Raw genomic sequence first — 22,802 nt, forward strand, 5'->3', positions numbered from 1 at the left:
TATTATGGAGTTTTAACTGTAATTTCCTTCTTTTTTTTTGTTCTTTGAATTTTGTAAAGATTTTTGTGGAACACATGTTCACCAAAAGTGCTCAGCAAATAAACTTGAGAACAACTTAATGTTGCATGAGACTTTTTATTTCACTGTATGACAGCAGGGGAGCAGTATTCAGCTGGATGGACAACAAGTGTGGAACATAAGCATTAGCCAAAGGAGTAAACACAAACTCTAATATAAGTGAAAAGGGGCCATAAGGGACTCAGATGTCATAAAATCTGTACTGACAAATTATAAATGAAATTGTTTACCTCTAACTCAATCAGGTCACGCACACACACACACACACACACACACACACACACACACACACACACACACACACACATACACACACGCACACACACACACACACACACACACGTATGTGTGAACATATACTGTGAAAGAATATTTTACATCAAATTGAAAAACAAAAACAATGCATGGCTTAGTAAAAAAAAAAAAATATATATATATATATGTATATATATATATATAATAATGTAATTTTTTGGTCTCCTAATCACATTTACAGTTCAATCAACAGTCATTAAATGGCAACATATCATCAAAGATTAATATAACAGCATACAGTATTTACATTTGAAATACAAAACAATTTGTCATTAGAAACCCACACCTAGCCTTGTCTGTATTTTCCACCCTCAGTAAGGACCATCATTTAAATTAATAATAAATGTAAAGTAGAATCAACTTTTATATACAGTGAATTCCCATTAAATAGATCGATATAATTCAGTATGCATGTTTTTAAAAAAATCATACCACTATTAAATCGTCTAAGACTAAAAAATGAACAAAATGAATTATTTTTGAATACTCTTGTTTTTTTTTTTTAATTGTAATTTAGAACTCATTCACTGTAAATATACAGCCCTGATTCAGGGTTTGTAGATTGTCACACACAGCACAACTCAGTCCCGAAAACCTTCACCCTCCAACATTCGGACTTACATGTTTGTTGAGTTTAACTGCAACCTGTCACTTTAAAGGCAGAATGACCAGGATTTTTCAACAAACCATAATGAGTGAACAACGTTGCGTTGGAAAGAACAAAGCAGAAAATCTGATAATTAATCATTAATTATTCTAAAAAAAATGTTATGTTTTAAAGCACAAATTAACAGGCCCACACATCCCCACAACACAACTGATGCCAGATTTTGCAAAATTCAGCAAAAGCCATGCTTCATCCTGCCCACTGAAACTGCTCCCGTTTCGGAGATGAATGACATGTTAGGTGCGTGTCAGAGGTCTTACCAAATCAGCAGCATGCAGAAATGTCCAGAAAACAGAAGAAAAAGCAAAAGAAAATAGTCAGGGGGCATGGTCTCTGCAGATAGAGATACCGACAGTCACACCTTACCTAGTGGGTTATAAGTGATGATTGAGAGGAACTCTTTGTTAATGCTTCTATATCTTTTTAAGCACCATCTTTATTATGCCTTTCAAATTAATAATATGAATTATAAGGTTAAATTATGGCAATGCAGCATCCTGAAATCCATAAGGGTAAATGTCTGTGAAGGTTCTCAGTCATCCAGGTCATGCTAATTTGAGGGCTTAATCCAAAATGGCAACTGGACTTGGTTGAAGTTCTTGAAACAAGAATTTAGATTAAGCTTCGCATTAGGGTAAATATGGTCTTTTTTTTAACAAAGCCATCTTTTCATTTCTTCACATGTACTGCGGTTCTTGGTAAAGTAATAGTGGGCAAATGTTTTTGACTCCAGGAACTCCTGATTTCAGATGCCTACACATTGTCTGTTTTCTTCACCACATGAACCTCTGAGTGGCTGAGCTATCTTGCCAGCGGAACGTCTTACTGATAAAAATATAAAGTGTGGCAGCATTGACGGCAGTGTACATAAGAAACTCTATGGTAAGTCTGGGAAGAGAGGGGAGAGGCATGTGCAGGCGGTACATCAGGTAGGGGACGATGAAGTACCTAAACTCCAGAAGTTTCTGGGGTACTGTGGCAGCCAGAAGACACACCAAGAATGCCAAACTCCAGAACAATGAGCGTGACTTGAAGGAGTCTAGAAAATTCCACCCTGCAAATACATATGCAGGGACAAGGAGGAAGCGCACCAGCTCATGCCTCTGAAAAATCCTTTTCCACACGTAGAAGGGGAAATGGCGGTTATCTGCCAGGAGGTACTTGTGGACGAAGGTGAACTTCCACACCAGGAGCAAGGAGATGCCAGCAACAAAGAGGAAGAAAAAAGGCTGTTTTTTCAGAGCCTGGAGAAAGCGAAGAACTCGGTAGTAACAAAGTGAAACAGGGAGAGAGAAGAAGAGAGTGAAGGAGAAGAAATAGAAGAGTTGGGGAAAGTTTAGGCAGGCCTCATGGCTCGTCCTGTCGCCCACCACTATCCCATCATTAAGCACCCCAAACGCAAGGAAACCTAAGCCAACCACTGCGTAAGGCCAGGCCACCAGCAGTACTGCCTTCACATGACTGGATGAGGTGAGGAACTCTAGCATGAAAAACATCACTTTCTTAACTCCGCTGAATGACAGTGGAACCTGGGACGGAGGAGACTTCTCATCCCTCTTTTTGGTGTGCTCCACCTTCCAGGCCTCATCCATTTTGGCAGCTACCAATGTGGCGGCGCAGAATGCAACCCATATGATGTTGGTTTGGCGAAAGAGCACAGAACAGACACCAAGAAGCGCAGAGGCCTTGTGGCAGCCGTAAAGCGTCATGAGGTAGGTGAAGAGGATGAAAAAAGTGGATCCAGCATCAGTGTAGTAAAGGAAGTTGAAGAAGTAGAGCACAGGGAAGGTGGATAGAGACAGAGCAGAGAGAACTCGGCGTGAGGTTGTTCGTGTCTGAAAGAGAGAAAATTCAATAAGATAACAAGAAAATGACAAAACAAGATCACCAACGCATGATTATCATTATCATTTGGAAATACCTTCTCCCTGAGGTGTAGTTTGCAGATGAGCAGATAGAGCAGGTAAAGGTTGCCACAGTTGAACAGCAGGTTGACGAAACGCAGCATGGCGGTGGAACACACCACCTGGCCTGTCAGGTCAGCAAGCCACACCACGGGCTTGATGACCCCCACAGAGACAAGGTAGAGGCCTGGGAGAGTGGTGATCATTGGGTCCCACTGCAGATGAGTAAAAATTATGTTTAAAGGGTGTATTTAAATGAATATAAGTTTACATTTACACCTCTTGGATAGTACTATTCAGCTTCTGAAAATATATTATATTTTTTTAGACCAGAGATGAAGGCCTCACATTACTGTTTTATTACATGTGATATTTGCTCTTCCAAAAACCCAATGCAATTGTTTTTTGATCATAAAATAATCTGATGGTGCACACAGCCATGTGAATATCACTGCCTACTTAATGGACTGGAGACTAGATTAACATAAGTGCTTTTTCTTTCTGGGATGTACACCATTACAGGCGATCCGTCTCAGCTGCAGAGCACGTGTCAATCTGGGGAGTGGCAGTTTCATAATTTGTGTGAAGAAATACATTTTAAAAAATCCTTTTATCAAGCCAGTCACATGACTGCTTAATGTAATAGGCAAAAGGTAGGCAACTTTCGAGACGCCATCAAGAGTAAGCAAAATTTTAAAAGTATCAAAAACCAAAACCAAAAACAAAGCCAATACTCCAAAACACAAGAACCTGACTGCCTGACAGCTGTTTAAGGATGAGTCCAGGAGAGAGGACTGAAACGTAAATGTCAAAAACTGCACTGCCCATAAATGCCAATTGAGGTTGGCTCCAAAAGCAAGTCAATCCCCATAGAGCCCCTTTTCAAAATATTCCCAGACAGGGGCTGGCTGGACTCCATAGCTAGCTATAGCTAAATTAAAATATCATATAACTTTAACCCATTTAAAATGCTATTACGGAGTAAAAGTATGCAATATTAGGGTTGTGCTGTTGAGAGAAGAGTGTGCCTCTAGTGGTCTGCTTGGCATCACCTCAGTCAATGAACTTGAAATCCCATTTGGGGTGTTGGTTAATTGTACTGACAGATTTTCATGAAGTCTGTACTTACTCACCGAAAAAGCTAAAGTATTATGCTTCTATGTTGGCACAAATAAGTATGTTTTTTTGTCTGAACTCACTATATCTGGCATCTTAGCTCATTCAGTGTTTCCCAGTACAGTTCATTTGGTTCACCTGCCGCTCACTCTCCCACTCGAGATGTATCCACTTCTTCTTATATAAAGTCTATACCCAATTATATTCGATTAGCTCACTGGCATTAGCTTGTGGTGGACTCTGCTCATGCTGGCAGAGTACATGCAGGAAGCCTATTACAGGCCTCTGTAAGATAGCTTTTTTTTCATTTATTGAATTTTTTGGTCATGTTCAGAGAATTTCAACAAATGTAACAAAGAATGTTTCTAATGTTAATTGCCTACCATAGCTTAAAAAGTAATCTACTGTATTGGAATAAATGGGTCAAAAGGATGGCAAATTACATTCATAATATAGGTTTGAAAAATGTCTGAATTGCTTCTTTCGATCTGTCCGCAAGCAGAAAAAACAACTTTAATTTTGTTGTTTAGTTCAATCACCCATTTCTAGTATAACATGCTGATAGGCTTTCAAGACACATCGTTTAAACTCCATTCTATGCATTGACTTTTATATATATATTGCTCCCATGTAAAAAATGCTTCGCCTTTGGTCCGAAAACAAAATTAACTCTGATGTTGTTATTGTGATGTCATCCAAAACAGAAACTCTGTGTTATAAACATTGCACATGAGTTCAAAAGACATTGGTGTTTACCAGGCAGGAAAGGTCTCACACACTTGTAGTCAGTATATTTCAGCCTTTGTAGTTTCGATTTTGACCACTTCATAAAAAATATCCAGTAAGCCCCCAATTGTAATAAAAATATGCAGGAAATTTACAATCGGATTACTAAAAGCTATGCAAATTAGGCTATTTCTGAAGGAAAACACTCCTTAATGTTTCAGCCCAGTAACAGCCTACTGGATATAGGTCCTAAACATTTAAAATGATCTGTTTTCGTTAGATTTATTGTGCAGTATGTGAAGGTAGCAAACTGAATGTGCCTTGCACAATAGAGCAAGATTAATGAAACAGAAACTGCGGTATGATTTGAAGTAATGTGGGTGATAAATATTTACGTCAATTGTTGTGAATTGCCTTCAAATTAGAAAAAAATATAAATAAAATAAAAGCTATGATGATAGTTTATTCTCCACGTTCTACTGTCAGACCTGTGCCTGATAAAGCGTTCCTGTATGTCATCTGCAATACTTTTACATATAAACCCTCATTAATGTCATTCTATGCGTTCGACTTGGAGATTAAAAAAGTCTACAAGCTGTCACATCATGTCATGTGGCAATAGCTCCGTTGTAAGCTAACCTTAATCCGCTAAACAACAAAGAGACTCGCTGTCATAGATACTGCAACTTCAAAAAGGCCATATTACCTCATTGAATTTTCCATGGCAATATTTCTGAGCTTGTGGGACATGAAAAATCTCGTCCATGTACGGCTCCCTTTGCTCCCGAGTGACTCTGGAGAACAGTAGGCATGATATCAAAAAGTTGGTGCTGCAAAGAGCAGTGAAGATGTAGCCTTCAAATTTCTCCATGTTTCAGACAAAATACTACGTAAAAGTAATTGCGGTTCAAAAAGCACTATAATGTTGTTGTTGTTGTTTTTTATCGCATAACGACAAGAGTCGCGTGTTTAAACCACTATACAATCGGTATTCATACAGAAACTGGTGAACTCTGTCCAGTTGTGTTAACGGAAGAGTTAAAATATTTGACAGCATATGGTACGCTTTGGAAATATGCTCGGCTTGGAAACCTTTGTACAAGTATAGTTCCGCTTATTTTGTAACTAATTTTGTATTTTATTTATTTTAAATAGTAATCTACACGGTCAAACATATGCTATTTTTATACAATTCAATTTTATATTTATACGTAAATGCTTTAAAATACAATTTTCTTCTTTCTTTCTTTGTGAACTATCTTCCTACAGAGGAACTTATCAACCTCTAAAACGGTGTCACCTTGTTATTATTCCCCTCATGTGTTTAGTTGAAGACCGTCCAATCGTGATTTCTTCATAGTTCGATTCATTTTTGTCCAGCATGCATGTAACCCATGAACTAGAACTTTTTCCCGACTACAGAGTAACCCAATTGCTTTTTAAGGATGTCAAAAATGCAGCAGAGCTGAGACAGAGTGCAGTGGAGGGTAAAATTAATGGTGCCTTGATAAACCCAACGATGGTGAGACATTTTTATTCTACTTAGGCATAGTTTTATTAACCTTTTTTGTACATTTCGCTTTTTCTTATATATATGATAGCTAATAAAGGTATCATTTTCTTTAAAAGGTATAACGAAAACTAGAATTTCTACCATCAACTAGCTACCACCAGACTCTTTTCTTTTACAGCTTGTGAATCCTTTCCAAGTACTAGTGGCTGCGAACAAGGCTATTCACTTACAGAAGATTGGAAAAATGAAAACAAGAAGTTTATACTCCGAAATCATCTTCAACCTGTCACCTACCAACAATGTAAGACCCAAACTCTAACTTCCTTTCCTTTATGATATAATCAATTTCGTGATCTGAAAATGCTTCTTTACTGACTACTAAGTCAGGTTTCTAGAAATAATGTTTCATTAATGATGTCATACCAGTCCACTGTAGTTCGGGTCACTGGCTTAAGCCATTTTTTGGTATTGCCTTGTTATGGCAGCTATGCTCAGTATTCCAAATAGGCTAAATACTAAGTTTTATTATATGCAGAAGAATGTATTATTCCAACGAAAAAGTGGTCCCAAGTAAGGTAACATTCTTCCCAAATACAATTGCTAATTCTTCATTGCATCATTAGTATCTTTATCTCCTCAGACATGCCACTGTTAATGATATTATTTATTTAATGTTTTCAGAGATAAATTGATCCACCTAATACCTGTTTCCGTAAGGTTTTTATCATGTCTTTTCTCCCCTAAATGAGCCTGAATTGGAACTGTCCCAGACATATTTTCTGTAAATGTTTTCTATCTCGCTTGATAATAAGAATTGCTCCAGCAAAACAAGATTCTCAACTGGGCAGATATGTAATAATCCCTTAGACATAGGAGTGCGAGTTCTTCCTTGTTCTTCAGCAATTGGAGAGTTTGAAATATTATCCTTGTAAAATGTACTCGGCAATATAACAGACTTAATTCTTGACTCAAAGCTTAATATTGGAATTAGATTCCATTTCTTTATCTCCTCATTTATTTTCTGATAATAATTGATTGACTGATAATTTTGTTGGGTAATCGACCTTATGATTTGACTGGGCTTGTAATTCAAATCAAAATCAAATCAAATTTTATTTGTATAGCGCCAAATCATAACCAGAGTTATCTCGAGACACTTTACAGAAAGAGCAGGTCTAGACCGACTCTTTGTTATGTTATTTAAAGAGAGGCCCAACATGAATCACCATGAGTAGCACTTAGCAATATTAGGCACATTGGCAAGGAAAAACTTCCTTTTAACAGGCAGAAACCTCGAGCAGAACCAGACTCATGTTGAACAGCCATCTGCCTCGACTGGATGGGCCGAAAATGGGATAGAAAGGAGATGCAGGATAGAGACAGGCAAAGAGAGAAACAACAACATATGTTCTTGTTACAACAACAACATATGTCCTTGTTACATGAACAACAACAGACACATACTTATGGTTACAATGCCAATAATAGTGGTAGACTAGGGTGAAGATTAGCAAAATAAATTAATAAATAAATTAGCGAGAGAAGCAGAGTAATGATAAAAGGCTGAGGTAATCGTAATTGTAACAGTTGAAGTCAACAGGTCTACTATTTAGCATTAGCAGCAACAATAATGAGTCTAATAAGTCTGCAGCAACGATCCCCAGGAACCTTCAAGACAAGGGAGCACAAGATCTCCCGGGAAGATATATGGTTAGTAATGTTAATGAGACCAGAAGATACAGAGTTAATGAGCTGCATTAATGTGACAGAGAGAGAGAGAGAGGGAGAGAGGGAGAGAGAGAGAGAGAGAGAGAGACAGAGAGGGAGAGAGACACGGAAACACAGAGAGAGAGAGAGAGAGAGAGAGAAGCTTGGTGTGTCAGATCCCCCCGGCAGTTATAGCAGCATAACTATGGGCTAGTCCAAGCCTGAGCCAGCCCTAACTATAAGTTTTATCAAAGAGGAAAGTTTTAAGTCTACTCTTAAAAGAAGAGAGGGTGTCTGCCTCTCGGACCTTGACTGGTAGATTGTTCCAGAGGAGGGGGGCCTGGTAATTGAAGGCTCTACCTCCAACACTACTCTTAGAGACTTTAGGTACCACAAGCAGGCCTGCATCCTGGGAGCGCAATGTTCTAGAGGGGTAATATGGCACTATGAGCTCTTTTAGATATGATGGTGCCTGACCATTAAGAGCTTTGTAAGTAAGAAGAAGGATTTTAAATTATATTCTAGATTTTACAATAATTGAGACTAAGTTAGTTGGGTCTTAGTGATGTTCCCTTTATATCCTGAGACAAATCTGAAGACATCTAAGAATGACAATGATTTCTAAATTGTACTATCTGGGTTTCGCAAGTAGATTAAAATATGATCCACAAAAAGAGAAAATGTTTATCCTGAACCAAGCATATTTATACTTTTTAATATTACTGTTTTGATTGATTCCCTTACTTAGAGCTCAATAAATATAGCAAACAGAAGGGGGCTTATTTGGACCTGTCTGGTCCCCTTTTGTAAGCCAAATAAGTTTGATATGGCTATTGTACATAGTTTGAATAGTGTTCTTAAAGGTCTGGCAAAATCCATAGATTTATTTTCAAAAAATGTATTTTCAACAATATGTTCTATCACATGTAGTGTTTGGTGAGCTTGTTTTATTAGATCAAGGCTTCCATTTTTGTTTGATCTAGTTTGGGCTATTTATATAAGTCTTTATAATAACTGTCACATGATTGATGTATGTCTTTTCATTTGCAATGAATGGAATTTAATCATTTTATGACATTTAATAATAATTATAATAATTTAATTTATCATTAAATTTATTTATTTATCAATTTTGTTTTCAGGTTGTTGCTTTTTTTTTTTTTTTTGTCATTTTCTAATATTAAACCGTATTTGCTGCCTCGTTTTATTTAAGTTTCCTGTGTTTAACCTAGTTCTCTTCTTTTCAGAATTTAATATTAAGTCCACACAAAATGGATCTGACAAGTCCATGGTCCCAATATTGCAATATGTCACCCTATATAATTATTTTCAGAATTTAATATTAAGTCCACACAAAATGGATCTGTCAAGTCCATGGTCCCAATATTGCAATATGTCACCCTATATAAATCTTTTTGCAACATAAAAAAGTAGTCCAGCCTAGAATAAACAGAATGTGGGTGAGAAAAGAAGGTATAGTCCCTCTTTGTTGGGTTTAGATCCCTCCATATGTCTGAGAGTCCTAGCTTCTCCAGCACTAATTATGTGTTTTGTAGTTTTCTTCTCTCCTAAATAGTAAGGTTTTGATGTATCCAGAAATAAATATTTTTTATGCCTTCCCCAATACAGATCTCAGAGGCTTTTAAAAGGTTTGGGATCCCTGAAGATGAAGACTCTGTCCTGGTTGTCCTGGTTCACAATAAAGATGAGTCACTGGCTCTTTCAGACATCACAGCCGTGGTGAGCGGACAGCAGGTTCCTGTGGAAGATGTCTCCTCACTGTCAAACCACACAAAAATCAAAAAGGTTCTCTCTCTCTACTTTTTATTTTTCTGTGAAACATTACATTTTCATTTTTTTTAATATGTATACAGGTGTCTGTGTTGAGCTTGACATTCAATTAGTCAAATCTAGGACCTGCAAACACATACAGTATACTGCACATAGTATTCATTATCTGAATGTTTAACTATTAGCTATTTTTTAATATCATGGCAATTCTTAGATACAAGATAAAAGTGATACATTTTCAGCTTTATTGGAAAATGTGATTTTCACTTTTATGAAAAAACTGACTAAATCTATGACCATTGCTTGTAAATTTATTTCAGTAGCTATTCTTTTAATTACCACTTTCTTGCCTTGATTTCAGCTTTATAAAGTAACTCCCCAGGAGGAGAGGTGTGGGACTCTGCTGGACGCAGTTGTATGCAGGTTGGCCACCAAGGATGTCATTTAGCTACAACAGGAAAAAGGACCATAACAGGACAGGACTTTTTCATATGAGATATCGTTTTTCTGTTGTTGATGTTATGTAAATGTAATTTAGCAAACATTAAAAGAAAAATAAATACTTTAAGTACCACAGCTGAAAAGAAAATATCGATCTTTTTTTTAATGTATCTTTTCATATACTTCACCAGTCTTTCATACACTTTTCATACTGTATAATTTTTAAACTATGACAGATGTAGAAAAATTTGAAAAAGCAGTTTGGGAAGTCATGGCACTTTATTTAGTCTCATCCTGAGTTACCACTGCAACCATTTAAGCTTCACAGTCTTTACTTTGAACCCTTTAGGTGACAATGTTTTTTAAAGTTAAATGTAGGTTTTGAGCTTTCTGACAGCGAGAGAGGATTGAACCTCCGACCTTCCGATTGAAAGAAGACCGACTCTACCAGAGCCACAGACGCCCCGGCTGCTGTAAAATACACTGGAGAAAACAAAAATACATTGTAATAAAACTTATATTGATTGTATTCAGGTCGTTGCACTTTAAAGATCTATCAAAAGAAATATGTATATGATGGTCCACGGATAAACTCATTTTATCATGATTCATTTCCAACATTGCGTTGCAACACACATTACATATACAAAAAGAAGATAAAACTAAGTGATTATATTTTTTACCTTCAGTTTTTAATCTCTAAACTATCAACAGAACACATGTATAATACATCAAGAAAAAGAAACTCATCTGGCAGGAATATCACAGTATAAGGCTAATGGTAATTTGTCAGTTTGGGAAGTTAGTAAGCTCGTCTTTTCCTATGTTTCCTCCACTGAGGATACACACAATGTTCTTCCCCTCCAGTTCAGGTATCTTGCTGTTAAAGATGGCAGCAATCGTTGCAGAGCCTGAAGGCTCCACCACGAGTCCAGAACTGTAGAGGATGGAAACTGCTTCCTTAATCTCTTCATCGCTTACAAGGACGATCCCCTCTACGTAAAGCTGACACAGCTTGAACGGCAATGTGCCTGGGATGCAAAGTAAAGAAAAGATGCAAATTACATCACAAAGTGCAACAAAAGCTTGATAGCTATGTCCAGTATAGTCAAACGGATTGCAGACTTATTTTCCAAACAGCTAAAACAATATTAGAATGCACTTGACTTTATCATAAATTTTATGCCACAGGGGGCAGGAATAAATGAGTGGTTAAGATTAAAATTGGGTTGAGTTTCCATATGTTTGATTGGACATACTGTTGCCTTCTGACCTGTATATAGTAGGCCAAACAGACTATCAGGAGTAATTAAAAGCATTGCAGAGAAAGATTAACAGAAACATCCTGTCAGATACCTGCAAAAGGTGGTGCAAGTCCTGAGGCGATGCTCTTTGTGTCCATGCCCACTGCCTTCTTCTCAATGTAACTTTTATACATTGTGCAGGCTGAGATAAACAAAAAAAATACAAGCCAGAAGTTCACATAGTTGCTGAGAAGCCTGGTGGAGCTTCATTTAAAGCTAAAACAGCAAGTAATGCTTCTACTTCTTTATGTTCGTTTTACCTCCTTCTGGTTCCACACCATAGATTCTGGTCTTATTACAGCCCGACAATTTGATGGCAGCTGCAACACCTGCAAGTAAACCCCCTCCACCACAGCACACCACCACCACATCGGGCTCAGGCATCGCCTCCAGCAGCTCCAAACCTAGACTGGATAAACACAAATGTATTGACAATTAAGCTTAAACTGGAGGTTTAAGCTTATATTTCTAGTTGTGGTACTGTTAAGTCACAATAAAAGAAACTCAATCATACACTTATGGAACAATAAATGACTGCAATATTTTACAGGAAATATAATAATAATAATAATAATAATACTACATTTTATTTGTATAGCACTTTTCATGGTACTCAAAGTCACTTTACATAATTAAAAAGAAGTAAAGAAACAAAATTATATATAAACTATGAATACACCCCTTTTTGACACAATGATTTATTAAATGATGTAATTTTAATAATCCAAAATTCACAGTCAGCAATGAGTATTCTACCTGGCATGTCCTGCTATTAGATCCAGGTCATCATATGAGTGCAGGAAGGTCATGTTGTCCTCCTTAATGCAACGGTTAACAACATTCATCAGACAGGAGGTTGGAACTCGCTCCACCTCCACTCCAAAACTCTGAGGATGAAAAAGGCACTTTCATTACCTGGTCTAACTATAACTGAAGGAATTTGAAAGTGACTGCATTTAAGTCAGTCAGCAGATAACCTTTTACCTGTATGAGGATGGATCTGGACACTGGGGCAGTTTCTGGCATCACCACTTTGCCCTTTGACCCAAAGTGTTTCAAAGCATAGGCAAAGGACTTCCCATAGTTCCCAGCAGACATTGTCACAAAAAGACCACCCTTTGGTTGCCTGCCAATCTGATTGGCAACTCCTCTTATCTTAAAAGACCCTGTTAATTAAAGGTATGACAAATATAAAGTAATGATACATTAATCAAAATCACAATATAGTAAAAGAAAAATAGTTTCCTCTGACCAGTTCTCTGCATGTTCTCTAGTTTAATGTGGATGTTGCAGTCGATGTTAAGAGGCAGAGTCGTCTGGCACCAGGGGATCATGGGAGTATTGATGACACCCAGAGGGCTGCATCTTACTGTCTCCCTTGCTTCTATGAGCAGATCGAGGGTGACTACATCTGCAGACACCTCCCCCATCTGTGTCAAAAAGATTACAATTTAAAAGCAGGAATACATTTGCATCATGTAGCCACAACTTGAGACTGCTTTAAAAAACATGCATTTCATAATTGCATTTGATAATAACACAGTTTTTACCATAGTTTGAATATATTTATTTTATATGGACATTTATCATCATACAAATGTGAAGGATATTGTAAATGCTCATATTGTAAGCTTGCTATAGATTTTAGCTGGTCTCCCGATACTGGACATGTGTGTAGTCCACGCACCACTACAGTTGTATTCAGAAAAAAAAGCTAATGAACGTTCAATAAAAAAAAGTTTTTACAAAATAGTCGCTAAATGACAGAAAATACATAAAGCGTGTTTTGCTTATATACAACTGACCTTGAAATTAGTTTTGGATTTTTCAGTTACTTAAAAAGGGACCGCTCAGTCTCAGTGCCGTTTACAGTGTAACACGATCTCCCACCCGCATATTAGTTCCAGATAGAAATTCGTTTTATGTCGGACATTATTGTTGAACGGACCGTAAACATGGCTGCCCCTGGACCTTCTCCTGCAAGTGGCAATGGAGAGCTATCGACTAATTTATCTTAGTACATAAGGGAAATATTATATATAGAAAGGACTATAATTTAAAAACATGGGTATTATAAGACACGTGGTGTGCGCCATGTCTGGAGGCGTTGACAGCTCTGTTGCGGCGTTGTTACTAAAGAGAAGAGGTAAGAGAAAACTGTTTTGTTTGACAGTTATCTTCTGTTGGCAAATGTGCAATCACTATCACACATTCTTATTTTTTGTCTTACACGTGAAGGCTATAATGTAACAGGAGTTTTTATGAAGAATTGGGACTCACTGGATGAAAAAGGGGTTTGCACTACAGAGAAAGACTGTGAGGACGCCTACAAAGTATGTCAGATCCTGGACATCCCCTTCCATCAAGTGTCTTACGTCAAAGAGTACTGGCATGAAGTTTTCAGGTAACGTTATTTGTGGCTGCTATGCAGAAATCACATCACATATCATCAACACATCTTATAACCTTTAAACGTAAATGTCCCTTCTGTCTTTTGCCACTTTCAGTAATCTATTGAAGGAATATGAGAAGGGCGGGACGCCAAATCCAGATATACTGTGCAATAAGCACATCAAATTCAACCATTTCCACAAGTATGCTATCAACATTTTGGGTATGTAATCATATGTTCATACTAACTGATATAAACTCATTCTATTCACCTCAGCATCTCCTTAACTTGTTTAATTGAATGCAGTGGGTGGTAGTTTAAGATATAAGAATATAATTTATCTGATATCAATCACAAAAGAAAGGTCTTGTGCTGTTTTTGACTTAGGTGCTGATGCCATGGCAACAGGCCACTATGCTAGGACATCACAGGAAGATGAAGAGGTTTTCCAACAGATGCACACAGCTCCTCCTACCACTCTCTTCAGAGATAGATTTGAGATTAGAAATCGTAAGGCTCTAACTACTGTCCCCTAGTTCTATGAAGTTCTATTTTTTTAAGCCTGAATTTTAAATGTTTTTTCAACATTTTTGCTCTATTTGACAACCCTGTTTTTAGTTTTTAAGGGCAATGAATTTGTACCAATTACTTTAAGCCTGGCTCTTACTTTTTTTTAACAACTGTTCTTCTCTCTCCTCTGCCCAGCGGTAAGGTTATACAAAGGAGCAGATTTCCTCAAAGACCAAACCTTCTTCCTCAGTCAGATCTCCCAAGATGCCTTGAGACAAACCATGTTCCCACTTACCGGACTTACCAAAGAGTTTGTCAAAAAGATTGCTGCTGAGGCAGGATTTCACCATGTGCTCAAGAGAAAAGAGGTAGACACACACATCTATATATATCTTTATATATATATATATATATATACATATATATATATATATGTATGTATATGTATATGTATATATATCTGTGTATATATATAAATATATATATATATGTATAGGGGCCTGGCTGGGCTCAGTCCAAATTAGTGACGTGCAACCGCTGCCTGCAGGGATAGGCATAGGGGTCGGTTGTGTTGCAAACTGGGTGGCAGGCAAAGGTGGGGGCCTTGGCGTGCTGATCTCCAGCAGCGTAGACTGGTTTTTGGTACGTGGAATGTTTCTTCTCTGGCGGGGACGGAACCGGAGGTGGTGCGGGGAGACCTAGTAAATCTAAACGTGTAGTGAGGGTGAATTGGGAATGTCTGGCGGAGGCCCCTGTTCACAAGGTCTTCAAACTCCCACCTCGAGAAGAATTTATCTTTTATCCTGGTGGAGGCTGGGGACATGGAATCCGAATGGACTGTGTTCAAAGCCTCCATTGTGGAAGCAGCTACAAGGAGTTGTGGCCAGAAGGCTCTCCGTGCCTATCGTGGCGGCAACCTCAGAAACCGTTGACCGTGGACACCGGCAGTGAGGTAAGCCGTCAAACTGAAGAAGGAGGCCTTTTGGGCGGGGTTTGCCCAGGGGTCTCCAGAGGCAGCAGGCACGTGGCCAGAAGGGCTGCAGCTTCAGTGGTTGCGGAAGCAAAAAGCCGGGTTTAGGAGGAGTTAGGGGAGGCTTTGGAGAAGGACTTTCGGTTGGCCTCAAGGAAGTTCTGGCAAACCGTTAGACAACTCAGGAGGGGGAGTAGATGAGATTTGCCCTGAGATGCTAAAGGCTCTGGACATTGTTGGGCTGTCTTGGCTGACACGCCTCTTCAATGTCACATGGAGGTCTGCTTGTGCTTGGCTTCATCAATGTGTGTGTATGTATGTATTTTGTAATATTGTAACATTGTATTTTTATTATTTTTTTTGAGTGTGTTAATTTCTTTACAGAGCATGGGCATCTGTTTCATTGGAAAGAGAAACTTCGAGAACTTTATTTTGGAGGTAAGTATTAAAACATCCACATTTCAATTTTGCTAATTTAGCTTGTTTTGTTCTTATTTCCTATTTCTGTTCTTTCAGTGTATTGTAGAGATTGGAACAGAGCCTCATGTGTTTGTTTCTGACGAGTTAAAAATCCCTTATTTGTAACGACATAGATTTAAATACACCTAGACTAATCAATTTCAGACATAGTTTTTCACAACACACAACACAACATTTTTGTCAGCATACATTTCTTGTGGTAAAATAATAGGATATGTACTTTAACATAGGTGTTTCCTCCCCACACCTGTGGGAAGGTGTGAAAAAGTTAGTTTAGTGTGAATATCTTGAGCCTAGGTGTATTTAGAAATATGGCCTTAAACTGTACATGGAAACAATGGCCCTCATTTATCAATCTTGCGTGAAAACGGGTGCAGATCTGAGCGCAGAATTGGTCTTACGACAGGACACACGTGTGATTTATGAAACGTTCGTATCTGACCAATCCCAGCGTACAAATGATCGGGTCTTGATAAATGCGGCGGCTGAATTTGATCGTCATTAACATGTTACGCCCTTAAATATTCCTGGTTCGGAGGCCTCGCCCACTGAGGTCAAACATGGAGAGAAGAAACACTGGCAAGAAAGAAACTTTGTTTGTTAATCGGCATCCTCACATCTGAGGTGGAGCAAAACAAAGATGTGCTTTTTGGCAGTCTGAAAACTGGAATTAAAGGAGCTCATATAACTCGATAACTCGATAGCTCGATAACGGAGGCAGTCAACAGCGTTGCCGTACAGGAATGGACTCCGGCTGAGGTTTGATTAAAATTCTCAATAACTTAGAAATTTCTTACAAATTATAAGGCTTACACATGTTACATGGGTATACATTTCTATTGTATGTCTAAATGTTTCAGAGCCAGGCATCAGCATTATGTCGGCCAGGTCTCCTCCCCAGAGCGGTCCCACTGAGCCAGACCCACAGAGTCAGGCTGCCGAGAACGAGCGCGTGCCCTCTGCCCCCCGTGCTGCGCTGCCTCAGTTGTCGGCACACTTGAGGCAATAAATAACACATTAAAATAAATTAACGAAACCCTAAAAAAGCCTTAATAAAATCTTTAAATGACTAAATGTTGTCCATTGTCTGTGTTTAATATGCCTTTAGCCAATTTCACCTAGGATACTTCATCACATTACTGATTAAATACTGCAGCGCGTTTGCAAAAGTTTGAAGTTGAAGTTTTACATTTTAAAAGCGATTGATGAGGTCCTGTCTCCTCCGTATAGCCCCCAGTGGAGGCTGTGCTGCCACGGTTCCCTGGGCACTGGCTCCTCTGGCTGCGCCGGCACATCAAAAGGCACTCCATTTACCAATGTAATGTTGTGCAAAACTGAACAGGCCAAAATAATGTCACACACTTTCTCTGGGGTATACAGCAGCGTTCCCCCCGCTGGTCCAAGACGGAGCCACCTGCCCTTGAGCAACCCGAAGCAGCGCTCCACTGTGACCCGTGTGCGTGTGTGCACACTGTTGAACCTGCGCTCAAAAACAATTGCACAATTTTACCATAGGCTATTTTGAGTTCATTTGCAAACACGGATTTCTGCTTGTATTTATTATTTGAAATTTTAATGTTGAATAATTAGTTGTCATGTTTAGGCTATTTAGCCTATCATATTTATTTTACAAAAAAAGTGGTATCACTAAAAACGTGGGCTTTTAAAAAATAATCATTTTGTTTTATTCGTTTTAAGAATCCGTTTTGATCTGTTCTGAATATGTGACTGCTTATGCTTAGATGACAGCTGAGGTTTGTTTAATAATTACTTTCAGACTCAGCCAGATTTTGCTGTGCTGCACCGCAGATCCACAGACTCAGATTTGTGTACACGAGCTCAGACCTGACGTGAGATCTGATCGTAGCTTCCGCTCACGTCCAAATTGATAAATGCGGAAGCTTGCGTGGAAATGGTCGTACACACGGTTTTCTGCCATACGTTCGTTTGATAAATGAGGGCCATTGTGTTTTTCATTTCTAGTATCTGGAACCTAAACCAGGGAGCTTTATCGCCATTGAGGATGGGACTGTCATGGGAAAACACAAAGGTATGCTTGTGGTTGTTTGAGGTTATCAAATTGTAAACTTCTCCTACAAAATGAAGAACTGGAATGACACTGTGTCATCATTAGCTCTCATTGGGCCACTAAGACCTAAAATCCCTTGGTTATCCTTTAAATTTGTGTTCCAAACCAAGGACAACAAAAAAACTTGTGAGTTTAATGTCCTAACTCTTGTAATTATCCTGTGTGTTTCTGTCCATCCAGGCTGGTTCACTTTGACTCTGGGCCAGAGGGCAAGGTTAGGAGGGACCAGGGACCCCTGGTTTGTGGTGGACAAAGACATTGCTACTGGGGATGTCTTTGTGGTGAGAAAGTCCTTCTCTGTGGCAAAAGTGAAAATGTCTTTTTTGTCATTTGTTGTTGTATCTTGGTATGATAGATCCGAGGCAATATTTTCATTCAGATGCCTCATTATTAGCCTGGCATTGCCAGACCAACTCAAAACTGTGAATGTGTTTGGAACCTCTCTATTAATTTTCAAGCTGCGTTATCAACAGACACACACCAAAATGCCTTTGGACGCGACAACCAATCACTTGAATTAAACATTTAATGTAGTTGTACGCTGCAAGGCCAGTTCCAACATCAGATTCATATGGCTTTTTGTTCTGAATGAAACACTGATGTTTGTGTGACATGGTAGGGTAGCCACCACTTACCATTTGTACGTAAGGTGAATTAGCATCTTTGTTGTTTTGCGAGAACACCTCAGCTGTGCTCACCTGCCCAATTATAGATAAATAGTTGTGACTGACCCAACCGCAATTAATTTAAATGGAAACGTTTTTTTGTTTAACAGCTCTAGTTTGTGCTTTCTGTTTCTTATCAAGCAGCTGTAGTTTGTGCTCTTTTTCCTATCACAAATCAGTATTTGATAATGCATTGATGAAATTAAATTACATGAAAGACAAAATGTTTCATGCTTATAACTCTCTCTAGGGAAGCAAAATGATGGCAACCTTTATGTTTTTTAATAATTTATTTATTTTTAGTTTATGTGAATTTAATTAAGTTAATACATTTTTTTGTATTTATTGTTAGGTCATTGTTTATGTGTAAGCAAGCGTACAACTCTGTTTAAAACTTAACAATTTGTTGCTGTTTATTATATTTTATATGGATAAGGCTCCATGTACCAATCACCCAGCTCTCTTCCGTGACACGGTGCGGACAGATCGTTTCCACTGGGTTGCAGTGGACCCCCCTCCTGAACTAGCCAGGACCCAGATGATGGAGTGTCATTTCCGCTTCATCCACCAGATGCCGCTTAGTGAGTTTGTTTTTATCAACAAATGCCCACTGATTAATGGGAAAAGGTAAAATGCAGAGAATACATTTATTGATCAATAAAATACTACTTTTGTGTGCTTTCCAGCTCCCTGTACAGTGACCCTGAACATGAACGGCTCTGTGTGGATCTCACTCTCCCAGCCAATCAGAGCTCTGACTCCAGGACAGGTAACATCAAACATATGTGTTGTCAGAATAAAATGTAATTTCTTTGTCTTATGCTGTCACGCCAGTTACAGTGTCAAAATATTTCGAGCGAAACTTAAATATAAATACAGTCCATTTGTCCTACTGCAGGAGTATAAGCGTATGTCCTTACTCCTTTCATTCCTCTGGTTAAAACTGTACACATATGGAATAATGATGGTATTGAAACTCTAAAAGGCTGTTTTTCCTGCACCAACTGGGACCTCTTTCATAGCCTGGAGTTAGAGGAGGCCACTATTACTATTAGTGATTATATTAACTTTTGTAAAGATAGTGTGTTAACTCAAAAATTAATTACTGTATACCCAAATAATAAATCTTATATTTCAAAGGAAATTAAAGAGTGCATTATACAGAAAAAAATAGCTTTTAAGAGCGGGGACCTTGCAAGTATGAAAAATAGGCAGAAAGAACTGAATCTCTAATTAAGGACAGCTAGGAGTAAGGAAAGGGAGAAACTTGAATCCCACTGCTTGGCAATGAACACTAAGAAACTGTGGGATTCTGCTAAAAGCCATGACAAACATGGACCCAGCTAAGAGGGGTATAAATGTGATAAATAAGAGGGCAAAGGCAACTGAGTTAAATAACTTTTTCTGTAGATTTGAATCAAGAGACTTCTCAGAAGAGCAAAAAGCGGCTCTGGACTGTATATCTGCATCTGACTCTGTGGAAATAGCCTTTGACCAGCACGATGTGGAAATACTTTTTTCTGCCCCAGGAAGGCCTCAGTACTGTACCCTCTATCTGGAAAAGTTATATTATCATTCCTGTACCCAAAAAAGCAAGCTGTAAAGAGAATAATGACTACCGTCCTGTTGCACTCACTTCACTACTTATGAAGTGTTTCGAGAGTATTATGATCAATATCTTGAAAGCGGAAAGTCAGTTGTCTTTTGGATCCCTTTCAGTTTGCATACAAGAGTAACAGAAGCACAGATGATGCCATTTTAGCCCTGACTCACTTTAATTACAGACACTTGGAGGATTATACCTCATATGCACGCCTTTTATTTGTTGACTTTAGTTCAGCTTTTAATACGTTACAGCCAAATATTTTAATTAAGAGGATGAATGATTTTAAAGTTCACCCTCTTATTACCAAATGGTTCTATTCATTTTTATCCAATCATAGACAGCAGATCAGTGTCAATGGAACACTGTCTGAACCTAAAACTCTGAGCACAGGAGCCCCCCAGGGCTGCGTCAGCTCACCTGTCTTGTTCACTCTATACACAGATGAGTGTAGAAGTTTTTCATCCAAACAATCACATCATTAAGTTCTCAGACGACACATTTTATCCTTATTGAAAAAGAACTGCGACCCATCAGAATACTTTTTGGAAATTCAAAGGTTTGTAAATTGGTGTGACGTCAACCACCTTGTTTTGAATGTTAATAAGACAGTAGAGATGGTGTTTGACCCCCGGGGAGTCGGTGACCACAGGCCTGTAGTCATCCACAACGAAGTTATTGCTCAGGTCCACTCATACAAATATCTTGGTGTCTTCATTGACAATTCACTTACCTGGAGCACACATGTTGATAACCTCTGTTGCAGATTACAACAACGGTTGCATTTTTTACGTCGTCTTAGAGTCCATGGTGTCGACAAGAAATTTATGATGACATTCTATCAGGCAGTGCTAGAGAGTCTAATCAGGTACAGTACCACAGCTTGGTTTGGTAACCTCTCTGTGCAGTTAAAAAGTAAACTTACCCGATTAATTCATACTGCATGGAAAATCATTGGTGTTAAAGAGATGCTTATCCATGCAGAGTATTTATCAACAGGCTACTTTGCGAAAAAGCCAATAAGATCATCTGTGACACGTCTCACGTTCTGCACAGTGAGTATGAGCTGCTACCCTCTGGTAGAAGATTTCGAGTTCCCCGCTGCAGATTAAACAGATTCAAAAATTATTTTATCCCTGCGTCTACTAAGCTTTTAAATAGTGTCAGATAAAAGCCAGAAAAACCCAGAGGGATGGTGATTTGCTTGTTTGCAGTATTCACTGTTGCACTTTATGTTGCATATTATGTATTTATCTTCAGAGTTGCTATTTGGCACTGATATTTCTTATTTACATCAGGGTCATTTTGATGCCTGTTTTATTATATCATGGGTATGCTGTTGTGTTGTTGTTGTTGTTGTTTTCTTTGTTTATGGCTGCAGCATGGGCGATTAGCCCAAGACAAATTTCCCACCTGTGGGACAATAAAGTTGATCTTGATCTTGATCCACCAGTTTGCTGTGCTCTACAAAGGAGATGAGTGTCTGGGTAGTGGAAAGATCATTCAACTGGGGCCCAGTGAATTCACACTCCAGAGGGGCAGAGATCGTTTGGCAGCAGCTGCACAGCACAAGGAGCAGCAGACCCCTGAACCAGCAAGCTGAGATGAACTCAGTTGCCAGGCAAGGTGGATGTAAGCTCTGTCTGGTAAATGAGGTAGAACACCCTGTCTTCAAAAATCCATTAGGCAGGCCTTTGTGACATGATTCCTGCCCTGGAGGCCATACTGAAAGCTGTCAACAATGAATTGTTTTTGAATTCCAAAATACCCTTCAATGTATAAACATAGCATTTATAACACAAGTACAAATACTTGTTTGGACTGCATTTATATAAAAAAAGTGTTGATTTCTCTGCTGATTTTGAAAAATTGTGTTGTTGGGTACTGTAAGGTTGTTTACTTGTTAGTAAGTTAAAACACCTGCAACTATGTGTTTTGAAGTTGAGACTAAAAAGTGAAAGGTTTACTAGGGAACTGTAAACTCATTTTAAAAATACATTAAGCTTTTCCAAGTACTGACTTTTACATATTACAAACGTTATTAGATTTGCTGTTTTTATTTGCGTGCATTGCCTACACCTTTACATAAGGTTATTTAAGTAAAACATGATTGAAAAAAAAATGTTTTTGACACCAGAAGTCTGAGCCCATTTTTGATTTCAATGGTAAGAAACCTGTGAGTGACACAGGGAAGGAGGCATGGGATATTCAGGTGGGTTTTTATAATTTTATTTTTCAACAACATAACAACTTTGTCATACGTACATTATGACATGCAAAAATACAAAAAACTTGTATGTTGCCCATTTTATACCCCACCCCCCAAAATTCATAAAGACAAATGGTTTAAAATTAAGAAAGATGAAGAAAAACAAAAACAAAAATCAAATGTAATATCACAACAGTCAAAATGTACAATTTGTACAAACAAATAGATGTATCACAGTTGTCTACAGTCAATCCACAATGTAGTTAGGTCAGAATAGGAATCAGTTATGGAAGTGTACACAGTTTTAGCATTTTCATATGTC

At 38.3% G+C, this 22,802-nt stretch overlaps 4 protein-coding genes across 4 annotated transcripts; 2 read left to right on the forward strand and 2 right to left on the reverse strand.

Moving 5' to 3' along the window:
* Window positions 1-126: 126 nt before the first annotated feature.
* Window positions 127-5,817, reverse strand: alg10 (ALG10 alpha-1,2-mannosyltransferase). The gene is made up of 3 exons (XM_069671198.1): window positions 5,513-5,817; window positions 2,982-3,179; window positions 127-2,895 (listed from the first exon to the last, which is right to left on the reverse strand). Exons 1-3 carry the CDS (start codon window positions 5,675-5,677, stop codon window positions 1,834-1,836), a joined length of 1,425 nt encoding a protein of 474 aa, XP_069527299.1. The 5' UTR covers window positions 5,678-5,817; the 3' UTR covers window positions 127-1,833.
* A 317-nt stretch (window positions 5,818-6,134) lies between these two features.
* tprkb (Tp53rk binding protein) lies at window positions 6,135-10,389 on the forward strand. The gene is made up of 4 exons (XM_069671423.1): window positions 6,135-6,328; window positions 6,498-6,620; window positions 9,656-9,832; window positions 10,179-10,389. The coding sequence occupies exons 1-4, from the start codon at window positions 6,188-6,190 to the stop codon at window positions 10,263-10,265; spliced, it is 528 nt and encodes a 175-aa protein (XP_069527524.1). The 5' UTR covers window positions 6,135-6,187; the 3' UTR covers window positions 10,266-10,389.
* Window positions 10,390-11,020: 631 nt separating this feature from the next.
* Window positions 11,021-13,418, reverse strand: srr (serine racemase). Its single transcript, XM_069671543.1, has 7 exons — window positions 13,368-13,418; window positions 12,815-12,992; window positions 12,547-12,728; window positions 12,319-12,449; window positions 11,823-11,971; window positions 11,615-11,704; window positions 11,021-11,289 (listed from the first exon to the last, which is right to left on the reverse strand). The coding sequence occupies exons 2-7, from the start codon at window positions 12,990-12,992 to the stop codon at window positions 11,048-11,050; spliced, it is 972 nt and encodes a 323-aa protein (XP_069527644.1). The 5' UTR covers window positions 13,368-13,418; the 3' UTR covers window positions 11,021-11,047.
* A 99-nt stretch (window positions 13,419-13,517) lies between these two features.
* trmu (tRNA 5-methylaminomethyl-2-thiouridylate methyltransferase) lies at window positions 13,518-22,444 on the forward strand. The gene is made up of 11 exons (XM_069671389.1): window positions 13,518-13,708; window positions 13,801-13,966; window positions 14,070-14,176; window positions 14,342-14,464; window positions 14,660-14,832; window positions 15,819-15,872; window positions 17,898-17,964; window positions 18,184-18,284; window positions 19,105-19,249; window positions 19,355-19,437; window positions 21,725-22,444. The coding sequence occupies exons 1-11, from the start codon at window positions 13,627-13,629 to the stop codon at window positions 21,872-21,874; spliced, it is 1,251 nt and encodes a 416-aa protein (XP_069527490.1). The 5' UTR covers window positions 13,518-13,626; the 3' UTR covers window positions 21,875-22,444.
* Window positions 22,445-22,802: the final 358 nt, after the last annotated feature.

The sequence above is a fragment of the Semicossyphus pulcher genome, unplaced genomic scaffold (genome assembly GCF_022749685.1).
Source record: "Semicossyphus pulcher isolate SPU_LCO1_2020_fin unplaced genomic scaffold, fSemPul1.0.p SCAF_20, whole genome shotgun sequence".
NCBI classification, from domain to species: domain Eukaryota; kingdom Metazoa; phylum Chordata; class Actinopteri; order Labriformes; family Labridae; genus Semicossyphus; species Semicossyphus pulcher.